Genomic DNA, 12,525 nt, shown 5'->3' with positions numbered 1-12,525 from the left:
GCTGGCCTCAGACACCGGAAACATCAGAGGAATGTATGATGGCATGAAGAGAGCTCTTGGGCCAACCATCAAGAAGATCACCCCCCTCAAATCTAAATCGGGGGACATAATCACTGACCAACGCAAACAGATGGACCGCTGGGTTGAGCACTACCTAGAACTGTACTCCAGGGAGAATGCTGTCACTGAGACTGCCCTCAATGCAGCCCAGCCTCTACCAGTCATGGATGAGCTGGACATACAGCCAACCAAATCGGAACTCAGTGATGCCATTGATTCCCTAGCCAGCGGAAAAGCCCCTGGGAAGGACAGCATTACCCCTGAAATAATCAAGAGTGCCAAGCCTGCTATACTCTCAGCACTACATGAACTGCTATGCCTGTGCTGGGACGAGGGAGCAGTACCCCAGGACATGCGCGATGCCAACATCATCACCCTCTATAAAAACAAAGGTGACCGCGGTGACTGCAACAACTACCGTGGAATCTCCCTGCTCAGCATAGTGGGGAAAGTCTTTGCTCGAGTCGCTCTGAACAGGCTCCAGAAGCTGGCCGAGCGCGTCTACCCTGAGGCACAGTGTGGCTTTCGTGCAGAGAGATCGACTATTGACATGCTGTTCTCCCTTCGTCAGATGCAGGAGAAATGCCGTGAACAACAGATGCCCCTCTACATTGCTTTCATTGATCTCACCAAAGCCTTTGACCTCGTCAGCAGACGTGGTCTCTTCAGACTACTAGAAAAGATCGGATGTCCACCAAAGCTACTAAGTATCATCACCTCATTCCATGACAATATGAAAGGCACAATTCAACATGGTGGCTCCTCATCAGAGCCCTTTCCTATCCTGAGTGGTGTGAAACAGGGCTGTGTTCTCGCACCCACACTTTTTGGGATTTTCTTCTCCCTGCTGCTTTCACATGCGTTCAAATCCTCTGAAGAAGGAATTTTCCTCCACACAAGATCAGGGGGCAGGTTGTTCAACCTTGCCCGTCTAAGAGCGAAGTCCAAAGTACGGAAAGTCCTCATCAGAGAACTCCTCTTTGCTGACGATGCTGCTTTAACATCTCACACTGAAGAATGCCTGCAGAGTCTCATCGACAGGTTTGCGTCTGCCTGCAATGAATTTGGCCTAACCATCAGCCTCAAGAAAACGAACATCATGGGGCAGGATGTCAGAAATGCTCCATCCATCAATATTGGCGACCACGCTCTGGAAGTGGTTCAAGAGTTCACCTACCTAGGCTCAACTATCACCAGTAACCTGTCTCTAGATGCAGAAATCAACAAGCGCATGGGTAAGGCTTCCACTGCTATGTTCAGACTGGCCAAGAGAGTGTGGGAAAATGGCGCACTGACACGGAACACAAAAGTCCGAGTGTATCAGGCCTGTGTCCTCAGTACCTTGCTCTACGGCAGCAAGGCCTGGACAACGTATGCCAGCCAAGAGCGACGTCTCAATTCATTCCATCTTCGCTGCCTTCGGAGAATACTTGGCATCAGGTGGCAGGACTATATCTCCAACACAGAAGTCCTTGAAGCGGCCAACATCCCCAGCTTATACACACTACTGAGTCAGCGGCGCTTGAGATGGCTTGGCCATGTGAGCCGCATGGAAGATGGCAGGATCCCCAAAGACACATTGTACAGCGAGCTCGCCACTGGTATCAGACCCACCGGCCGTCCATGTCTCCGTTATAAAGACGTCTGCAAACGCGACATGAAATCGTGTGACGTTGATCACAAGTCGTGGGAGTCAGTTGCCAGCATTCGCCAGAGCTGGCGGGCAGCCATAAAGACAGGGCTAAATTGTGGCGAGTCGAAGAGACTTAGTAGTTGGCAGGAAAAAAGACAGAGGCGCAAGGGGAGAGCCAACTGTGCAACAGCCCCAACAAACAAATTTCTCTGCAGCACCTGTGGAAGAGCCTGTCACTCCAGAATTGGCCTTTATAGCCACTCCAGGCGCTGCTTCACAAACCACTGACCACCTCCAGGCGCGTATCCATTGTCTCTCGAGATAAGGAGGCCCAAAAGAAAAAGAATTTCACAAATTCATTTCTGGATTACACCTCCATCTGTAGTCTTACATTCACCTTCAGTTTTATTTCCATTGATTGTTCTGTCTGGTTAACAGTCGCTTTCAGCTTTGATCGCTTTGTATCCATCTGTTACCAGAAACTGAGAAACAAATACTGCACAGAAAAAACTGCACTTGTCGTTATAGCAGCGGTGTGTGCACTTTCCGTTTTACAAAATATTCCACTTTACTTTGTAAATGAACCTGGAATAATGATTGATAACATACCATGGTTCTGTGTTGTAAAATCTGCATTCTATATTTTGCCCGTTTGGATGGTTTACTTGTGGCTTGACACTATTTTAACCCCACTTGCTGCATTTTTCTTAATTTTGTTCTTCAATGCTCTGACCATCAGACACATTGTAGTGACCAATAGAGTCAGGAGGGGATTCCGGGAAAAGAGCAAAGATCCAGAGATAGAGAGCCGCAGAAAGTCCATCATATTACTGCTCGCTATTTCGGGCAGTTTTATCTTGTTATGGATTCTAATCTCCATCTGTCAGATTTCTGTACAATTTACGGAAAATCAATTTTACCAAAGTGATTACAATGACCCTTTCACCATCATGGAACAGACCGGATTCATGCTCCAGCGTTTGAGTTCCTGCACCAACACGGTTATTTATGCAGTGGCACAGACCAAATTCAGAGATGAGTTAAAGAATATTATTAAATATCCCTTTACCCGGATGATTAAGGTAAATAAATTAAATTAATCGGAATGCGTTAAATTTATCTCCCCACCCACCCACCCCGGATTGGTCTCATATCATACACAATTATCTGCCGTTTAGATTGGATCTGTCCAACCACTCTACAGAGGCATATTGTTCCTGCTGTTTAATATACTACTGAAAACCAAGTTCTCTATTTGCCCTGGCGGAACTGTGGCCAGCAGAGCTGTCAACAGATTTGGAGAGACTCAAAGAGAAATGTGAGGGTAAATGTTTATGTTTACCATTTAAAGCTCTTTACAAAGCCTGACATAATCTCAATGAGTATTTAATGTCCAGAAAGTAAAGGTAAAGAACTAACTTATTCTGTTTACACCAATTTCTAACTGGTCAAATATTTACATAAAACCAATCCAGGTTTGGAAAGAATTAAATGTATAAGTAAATTTGCGCGGCATTTTTGAAGAATTTACCTTTGTATCGGCTGCTTTAATTTTGTCATTGTATACAATAGGTTCAATTCAGCTTCACTCAAAGAAATACTGTTCTCCCTTTTTTAACACACTATTGGTCTGATTGTTCAGTTTGCTGCAACTAGTTTGCTTGATGGATGAACCAGTTCACTCAGTTCAAGAATCTGATTGTTATGTGATTTGCTCAGCTACATATCTGCTTGGCTGCTTTTTGAATTTTAGTGATGAATTATTTAATTTCAGGAAGCTTCGGGTCAATTAATATCATTAATATCATTTTCAGATCACAACAAATTGCTCTTGTTGACATACAGAAAAGACAGTGACAGATTTCCCCAGTGGTGTGCCTTGGGCTGTTGAATCATCGAACATCGTGAATACAAGAAGCTGGGCAGGAGATGGTAAATATCCAAAAGGGATTCTGCCAAATGCTATTTTTCAGGCAGTTAAATGGGCATAAATTCAGATGAGTTCATTAGCGGTGTGTTTCTCTTGCTCCAATCGTCCTCTACTCACCAGGCAATCCAACAGCCCCAGCGTAGGAACAGGAAATATATTCTGGAACATTTAAAATATTGTCTGGAACATTTTAACTCCCTTGTTTGATGAGAAAATATTGACAGTTTTATTGCAGTAATAAAATATTTACAGCACTTTTACCATGAGACATGCAATCTTATTATTTTCCAAAACATGAAACAACTGTAGCTATCTAAGTTACAACCACTGTTTATTTGGTTTATTAAAACTCAGTCACTGTGACAATTATACATAAAACAATATAAATGTCGTGTCACTCTGTTACATTACAAAGATAAGGAAAATCCTGGGAACTCACAGGATAGACAATAAAAATCTAAACTCTAAATCTAAAATCAGGTTCTTTTGTGATGAAGTTAAACTGATGCGTTCCTGCCAAGAAGTGAAAATAGTTTTTATGGTCATGATTTTTCTGATCCAAGCTCTCCATAACTTTGAGCTCCTCTCATCAGATCACCACTCTGTCTTTTACCTTGTCCCACTTTGTGTAAATGGAACGGAGATCAATATAGAAGATAGAGAATATAGTCTAATTCACGCTCCCTGGGCAACACAGAAGGAGTCGAGACCAAATGTAATCTTGAAGAGAAGCAGAGTTAAATATTTCAAAGATTAATGGAGCATAAAATCTAGAAATAATATAACCCCAGTTTTAAAGTGTTACATTGTGCTCCTATATTTCATGTCTTGTTATAAGTTCTGAACTCTATATTTATCTTGAAATACCTGGAATGTGTAATCAGACGGATTGTAAAACCGGTGTTGAACCTGAACGCACGTCATTGCACCAGGTGTGTTAGGTTTCAGTCAGGAATGTTTCCTCCATATTTTGTGCAGAGATTAATTTAACAATTACTCTCCCACATCCCCCCACTCCAAACCCATTTCCTTCTCATAACGATTATGGTGAAATTAACTTCAAAGGAATGAGACAAAACAGATCGCCTGGATTGTCAGTCTGAATTCTTTTTTGTGTTTTTCTGTGCTGCATTTCTCTGCACATCTGTGTCAAAAGCGTTTTCTTTTCTTCATTGGAAAAACTCTCTTCAATATAATACTTGAGAACTGCAACATTTAACCGATTTGGTGTCTATAGTTTGAAACAGATGCCGAACAAGACATTGTGATGACAAAATGTTAACTATGAAACAAAAGGAAAACATGACAATAAACGAGCTGGTTTTCTCCCAGAGTATCTCACCTTTCACCAGTAATTAAACTGAATAGTATGAGATCAATATACTCCCCAACTTTTACCGTCAACTTCTAACCTTGAGGGCTTAGGGCCTAGGATGGGTGCAGCGCGAAGAAAGAGAATTCGGATTAGATTTTAGCTTCAAAACCAAAGAATCAACCGAACCGTTCACTATAACTGCAATTCAACCCGTTCTCCAGTCCAAGATGGAAATGATCATTCCTCACAGCACCAACCTCTTCAGTTTGTCCTCCTGAGAATCCACTCCTACTCCAGATGCTCGCGGTTGCCTGTTGCCTTTCAGTATTTGCAGTGATTTTCACCCACTAGACGCTGGATCTGAGAGCATCAAACACAAAATGTAAAACTTAAATAACTAGAATGGTGCCGACCTTCGACTGACGGAGGGTGAGGTGGTTGGGGGGAATGCGGGAGGAATGTGGCTGAGAACCGACAGGGGAAAGTCCAAACTATGCAGCCCAGAAAAGGTACCCAGTGAGGAACAATTACCACAGGTTATTAATAATAAAGTGAAGAAATCCCTCAGCAACGTGAGTGTTACAATAGGACAATGTCAGAGCAGTAATGATATTAACAGTCATGTATGAGAACAGCCTGCTAAATTACTGATCAGTGAGAGCAGGGACCAGGAACAGGCACACAAGGGAAAATAAACACATATAAATATAAGGAATGGGAATTGGAGCACACCATTCAGTTCACTATAAAATTAAATTTGATGGAGATGAAGAGATCTTTTCTCAAATTCTCAAATCACTTTTCACCTTTTTGTTCCTACACGAAGTAAATTTGAAATGTAAAATCAGATCAAAATCAGCTCATGGGCTGAATTATCATCAGAAAATCATCCAGGCAGAGCATTTCAAGATATAAAATCTATTTCTAGCTGAACATTATTTATAAACAATGTAAGGTCACATAAGGCTTGTTTCTGCAGGTGTAACATCAGAATATGATCATAAAGGGGGAGTTTCTGCAGCGTCACCACGTAATGACGTCAACGAGATGACGTCCGAGTGTTGCCGACCCGTCAATGGCCGCGATTCCCGCCTGATTCCCCCAACCTTAACCCACTCCCTCCCGCACTCGTCGCCTCAGTCGCTGCTTCCGCCTGTAGACGTGTGCTCGCTGCTCCATCCCGCCGCTCCTGTGCTCGCTGCTCCATCCCGCCGCTCCTGTCTGCTCGCTGCTCCATCCCGCCTCTCCTGTCTGCTGGCTGATCCATCCCGCCGCTCCTGTGCTCGCTGCTCCATCCCACGGCTCCTGACTGCTCCCTGCTCCATCCCACCGCTCCTGTCTGCTCGCTGCTCCATCCCACCGCTCCTGACTGCTCCCTGCTCCATCCCACCGCTCCTGACTGCTCGCTGCTCCATCCCACCGCTCCAGACTGCTCGCTGCTCCATCCCACCGCTCCTGACTGCTCGCTGCTCCATCCCACCGCTCCTGTGCTCGCTGCTCCATCCCACCGCTCCTGACAGCTCCCTGCTCCATCCCGCCGCTCCTGTGCTCGCTGCTCCATCCCGCTGCCCCTGTCTGCTCCCTGCTCCATCCCACCGCTCCTGACTGCTCGCTGCTCCATCCCACCGCTCCTGTGCTCGCTGCTCCATCCCACTGCTCCTGACTGCTCCCTGCTCCATCCCACTGCTCCTGTCTGCTCGCTGCTCCATCCCGCCGCTCCTGTCTGCTCGCTGATCCATCCCTCCGCTCCTGTGCTCGCTGCTCCATCCCACCGCTCCTGACTGCTCGCTGCTCCATCCCGCCACTCCTGACTGCTCACTGCTCCATCCAGCCGCTCCTGTCTGCTCACTGATCCATCCCGCCGCTCCTGTCTGCTCGCTGATCCATCCAGCCGCTCCTGACTGTTCGCTAATCCATCCCACCGCTCCTGACTGCTCCCAGCTCCATCCCGCTGCTCCTGACTGCTCGCTGCTCCATCCCTCCGCTCCTGTCTGCTCGCTAATCCATCCCTCCGCTCCTGTGCTCGCTGCTCCATCCCACCGCTCCTGACTGCTCCCTGCTCCATCCAGCCGCTCCTGTCTGCTCGCTAATCCATCCCTCCGCTCCTGCGCTCGCTGCTCCATCCCACGGCTCCTGACTGCTCCCTGCTCCATCCAGCCACTCCTGTCTGCTCGCTAATCCATCCCGCTGCTCCTGACTGCTTGCTGCTCCATCCCGCCGCTCCTGTCTGCTCGCTGATCCATCCCTCCGCTCCTGTCTGCTCGCTAATCCATCCCTCCGCTCCTGTGCTCGCTGCTCCATCCCACCGCTCCTGTCTGCTCGTTGATCCATCCCTCCGCTCCTGTCTGCTGACTAATCCATCCCTCCGCTCCTGTGCTCGCTGCTCCATCCAGCCGCTCCTGTCTGCTCGCTAATCCATCCCTCCGCTCCTGCGCTCGCTGCTCCATCCCACCGCTCCTGTCTGCTCGCTGCTCCATCCCGCCGCTCCTGTCTGCTCGCTGCTCCATACCACCGCTCCTGACTGCTCCCTGCTCCATCCCACCACTCCTGACTGCTCCCTGCTCCATCCTGCCGCTCCTGTCTGCTCGCTGCTCCATCCCGCCGCTCCTGACTGTTCGCTGCTCCATCCCGATGCTCCTGACTGCTCCCTGCTCCATCCCACCACTCCTGACTGCTCCCTGCTCCATCCTGTCGCTCCTGTCTGCTCGCTGCTCCATCCCGCCGCTCCTGACTGTTCGCTGCTCCATCCCGCCGCTCCTGTCTGCTCGCTGCTCCATCCCGCCGCTCCTGACTGCTCCCTGCTCCATCCCACCACTCCTGACTGCTCCCTGCTCCATCCTGCCGCTCCTGACTGCTCGCTGCTCCATCCCGCCGCTCCTGTCTGCTCGCTACTCCATCCCACTGCTACTGACTGCTCGCTGCTCCATCCCGCCACTCCTGTCTGCTCGCTGCTCCAGCCCGCCACTCCTGACTGCTTGCTGCTCCATCCAGCCGCTCCTGACTGCTCGCTGCTCCAACCTGCCGATCCTGTCTGCTTGCTGCTCCATCCCGCTGCTCCTGACTGCTTGCTGCTCCAACCTGCCGATCCTGTCTGCTTGCTGCTCCATCCCGCCGCTCCTGACTGCTCGCTGCTCCAACCTGCCGCTCCTGACTGCTTGCTGCTCCAACCTGCCGATCCTGTCTGCTTGCTGCTCCATCCCGCTGCTCCTGACTGCTTGCTGCTCCATCCCGCTGCTCCTGTCTGCTCGCTGCTCCAACCTGCCGATCCTTTCTGCTTGCTGCTCCAGCCCACCGCTCCTGCCTGCTCACTGATCCATCCCGCCGCTCCTGTCTGCTCACTGATCCATCCCACCGCTCCTGTCTGCTCGGGTGGAGCCTCGGACTGCAGTCCCTCCAGCACCGGGATTCTCGAAGCTTGTCCTAGGGAAGTGGGTGGAGCATCTGTGTCTACAACATGGAGAGACATTGTAATAACATGGAAATGAGGGGGAGGGGACTAACCCTGCCTCCCAGTTAATGTTTCTCCAGGTGGGAACCATTTGAAAGGGGACATGAGGAAACTGTCAGTAACCCTTGTGGCTGCTCCCCTCTGATCGGGTCTCCTGAGAGGGACTGGCAACAAATTGAAGCAGCTCTAAAATAGTAAATAGACATTTTCACCCACAGGAATTTGTTAGATATGTGGGTGTGAATAAAAACAGCAGTCAGAAGTCTCCAGCCTCTAGATAAATGTCCGATGTCTGTAAAGGTAAAGTACGACCATGTTATGCACTCCATAAACACCAAAACCAGCCACTCAAACTCGAGAGTGGGGAAGATTCTATTCCTTTTTTAGTACAAACATCTTCTTTTCCCCATTATTCCTCTTTCATCCCTGGGCAAAGTTCTGTTTTATTCTCCTACATTCAAGTTTTAGATCAGATTGAGCAGCTAGTTTTTTCAGCCAGCACAAACATGATGAGCTGAATGGCCTCCTTCTATGCTATAATTTTTCAATGGTTCTATTTGAACATAGATCACAATTCCTTCAACATCACTGTTTTAAGATCTGGGATTCTGTCCCCTCTTCATTCTCTTTAGGGTTCTGTATTTGATACCTATTGTACTCAATACTTCTTTAATAGCCTCCCATTGTTTTACTCTCGGTTTCCCTGTTAACAGCTCAGCTGACTTTTATGTGTTCACCTTACATGTCATTCTGTCCAAGTCAGCCTCACTAACATTAAAACCATAGCATGTGGGGGACCTTTCTCCTGGAACTGAATGTCTGTCTCTGACATATTGTGGTCACTGATTGCTAAATGTTCATTTACTATCCGAATGTTATAGTCACAGTCATAGAGTGATACAGCACTGAAACAGGCCCTTCAGCCCACCGAGTCTGTGCCAACCATCAATCACCCATTTATACTAATCCTATATTAATCCCATATTCCCTACCACATCCCCACCTTCCCTCAATTCCCCTACCACCTACCTACACTAGAGGCAATTTACAATGGCCAATTTACCTATCAACCTGCAAGTTGTTAATTAATTCCTGGTCATTATTCATTGTTAAATCTAGTACACCCTGTTTTCTTGTCAGTTACACGATATGTTGTGTCAGGAATCTGCCCTGAATTCAATCTAGAAAATAATTGCAGAAATTGCGGGTCAGTTGAGTTCATCTTGAATGAGCCAGTGAGGGAGGAGGAAGAAAGGAGAGATCAATGTTGAGTAAATCACTGATGTTCCCAGAGTTACTGTTAAATGGGGAGAGTCAGTGTTGGCTGCATTTAGGGGGATTGGGGATGTTTTAGATGATGGTGCCTCCTCCTGGTAGCAGAGAGTGTTACAGCTCAATGTTCCCTGAATGATCCAGTAGGAGGCCATTTGGCCCATAGTTTCTGTGCCAGCTCTTTGGAAGAGCTATCCAATCATTCCCACTGCCCTGCTCTTTCACCATAGACCTGAAGTTCCGCTATTTATCCAATTCCCTTTTGAAAATTACTATTGAATCTGCTTCCACCACCTTGTCATTACTTTATTCAGATCATAACAACACACTGCGTAAAAAATATTCTCATCATCTGCCCCTCTGGTTCTTTCACCAATTATCTTAAATCTGTGTCCTCTAGTTACTGACCCTCCTGTCACTGGAAACAGTTTCTTCTTATTTATTCTGTCAAAACCCCTTATAGTTAAATCTCCCCCTTAACCTTCTCTGCTCTGAGGAGAACAATCCCAGCTTCTCCAACTCTCCACATAACCAATTCTGCTCAATCTCCTCAGCACAATCTCCAATGACTTGACATCCTTCCTAAAGTGAAGACAATTCTCCAGCTGAGACCTAACCCAGTGATTTGTAAAGGTGATACATAACATTGTTATATAAATGTAACCAGTTCACTGTGTGGTATCCACCAAACACACTAAGAACTGGACTCAGAAGGTGACCAGCAAGGAAGTTTTCTTGACAATGAATCCTGTCCCGTGCACCCAATATCGAGAGTGTTGGAAATGTAGAGTCAGCTTGTGTGAGTAAAGTTCAGTGGAAGACCAGCTCTCTGTGCTGGATGAGGAGATGGCAGACAGACTGGAGACAGTGATCGTCTCTCTGAGTTTCCAAGCAGAGGGAATCCCGTGATATTTTGGTGAGAGGCTGTTGAATAAGTTCAGAGGAAAGATCACGTGTAGTTTTCAGGTGAAAGGGGTGAAATAGCAGAGGCTCTGACCATCATTTTCTAATTTTCTCTGGCTGCAGGCATGGTGCCGGTGAAGTGGGGGACCACTAAAGTTTTACCATTATATAAAAAGGGAGGAAGGGATAGACTGAGTAATTACAGCCAGTCAGCTTAACCTCGGTAGTGGGAAAATTATTGGAAATAATTCTGAGAGATGGTATGAACCATCATCTAGAACAGTTTAATCAAGGACCATTAGTTAAGGGAAGGTTGTGTCTGACTAACTCAGTTGAATTCTTTGAGGAGGTAACAAGATGTGTTGATGAAGGTAGTGCATTTGATATACTCGACATGAATTTACGCAAGGCTTTTGATAAGGTCCCACATGGCGGACTGGTCATGAAAGCAAAAGCCCATTGGGATCCAGAGCAAAGTTGGATACAAAATTGACTCAGTGGCAGGAAGCAAAGGGTCGATGGGTGTCTTTTTATGACTGATAGGTTGTTTCCAGTGAGGTTCCACAGGACTCAGGACTGGGCCCCTTACTGTTTGAGGTATATATCGATGATTTAGATTTAAATAAACGTAGAATAGAAACATAGAAAAATAGGAGCAGGAGTAGGCCATTCGGCCCTTCGAGCCTGCTCCGCCATTCAATATGATCATGGCTTTCATCAAAACTCAGTACCCAGCTCCCACTTTCTCCCTGTATCACTTTAGCCCTAAGAACTATATCTAACTCTTTCCTGAATATATTTAATGATTTGGCCTCAATTGCTTTCTGTAGTAGAGAATTCCACAGGTTCACCACTCTCTGGGTGAAGAAATCTCTCCTCATCTCAGTCCTAAATGGCTTACCCCTTATCCTTAGACTGTGACCCCTGGTCCAGGAATCCCCCACCATCGGGAACATCCTTCCTGCATCTAGTCAGTCCAGTCCTGATAGAATTTTGTAGTTTTCTATGAGATCCCCTCTCATTCTTCTAAACTCTAGTGAATACAAGCCTAATAGACCCAATCTCTCTTCATACATCAGTCCTGCCATCCTAGGAATCAGTCTGGTGAACCTTCGCTGCACTCCCTCCATAGCAAGAACATCCTTCCTCAGATAAGGAGACCAAAACAGCACACAATACTCCAGATATGGTCTCACCAAGGCCTTATATAATTGCAGTAAGACATCCTTGCTCCTGTACTTGAATCCTCTCGCTATGAAGGCCAACATACCAATGATTAAGAATTTTGCAGATGATACAATAATTGGCCTTGTGATTGATAGTGAGAAAGAAAACTGTAGACCACAGGAAGATATCAATGAAGTGGTCAGGTGGGCAGAAAAGTGGTGAATGGAATTCAGTCTAGAGAAGTGTGAATTAAGCATTTGGGGAGGGCAAACAACACCAGGGAATACAGAATAAATGGTGCAATTCTGAGAAGTGTATAGGAACAGGGGGACCCTGGAGTGTTTGTCTTCAGATACATGAAGGTGGATGGACAGGTGGATAAGGTGGTCACGAAGGCATAAGGGATACTTACACTTATTCGCTGAGTAGGGAGGTTATGCTAGAAAACTGTATAAAACATTTGTTCGACAGCAGCTAGAGAACAGTGTACAGTTCTGGTCACTGTAATTACAGGAAGGATGTGATTGCAGTAGATAGGGTGCAGAGGAGATTTATGAGCATGTTGCCAGGAATGGAGAATTTTAACTGTGAGGAAAGATTGGATAGGCTGGGGTTGTTTTCTGTAGAACCGAGAAGGCTGAGGGGAGATTTAATTGAGGTGTATTAATTATGAGGGGCCTAGACAGAGTAGATAGGAAGGACCTATTTCCCTTAGCAGGGATGTTAATAACCAGGGGGCATAGATTTAATGTAATTGGTAGAAGAATGAGAGGGGGTGAATTTTTCACCCCGAGGAT

The 12,525-nt window shown here is 46.7% G+C and overlaps 1 protein-coding gene across 1 annotated transcript; it reads left to right on the top strand.

Moving 5' to 3' along the window:
* The first annotated feature begins 1,965 nt into the window (after window positions 1–1,965).
* LOC137346334 (uncharacterized) lies at window positions 1,966–3,994 on the top strand. The gene is made up of 2 exons (XM_068009832.1): window positions 1,966–2,775; window positions 2,872–3,994. Exons 1-2 carry the CDS (start codon window positions 2,287–2,289, stop codon window positions 3,013–3,015), a joined length of 633 nt encoding a protein of 210 aa, XP_067865933.1. The 5' UTR covers window positions 1,966–2,286; the 3' UTR covers window positions 3,016–3,994.
* The last annotated feature ends 8,531 nt before the right edge of the window (window positions 3,995–12,525 follow it).

Source organism: Heterodontus francisci, chromosome 29 (assembly GCF_036365525.1).
Source record: "Heterodontus francisci isolate sHetFra1 chromosome 29, sHetFra1.hap1, whole genome shotgun sequence".
Taxonomy (NCBI): domain Eukaryota; kingdom Metazoa; phylum Chordata; class Chondrichthyes; order Heterodontiformes; family Heterodontidae; genus Heterodontus; species Heterodontus francisci.
This window is presented reverse-complemented; position numbering and strand designations above follow the sequence as displayed.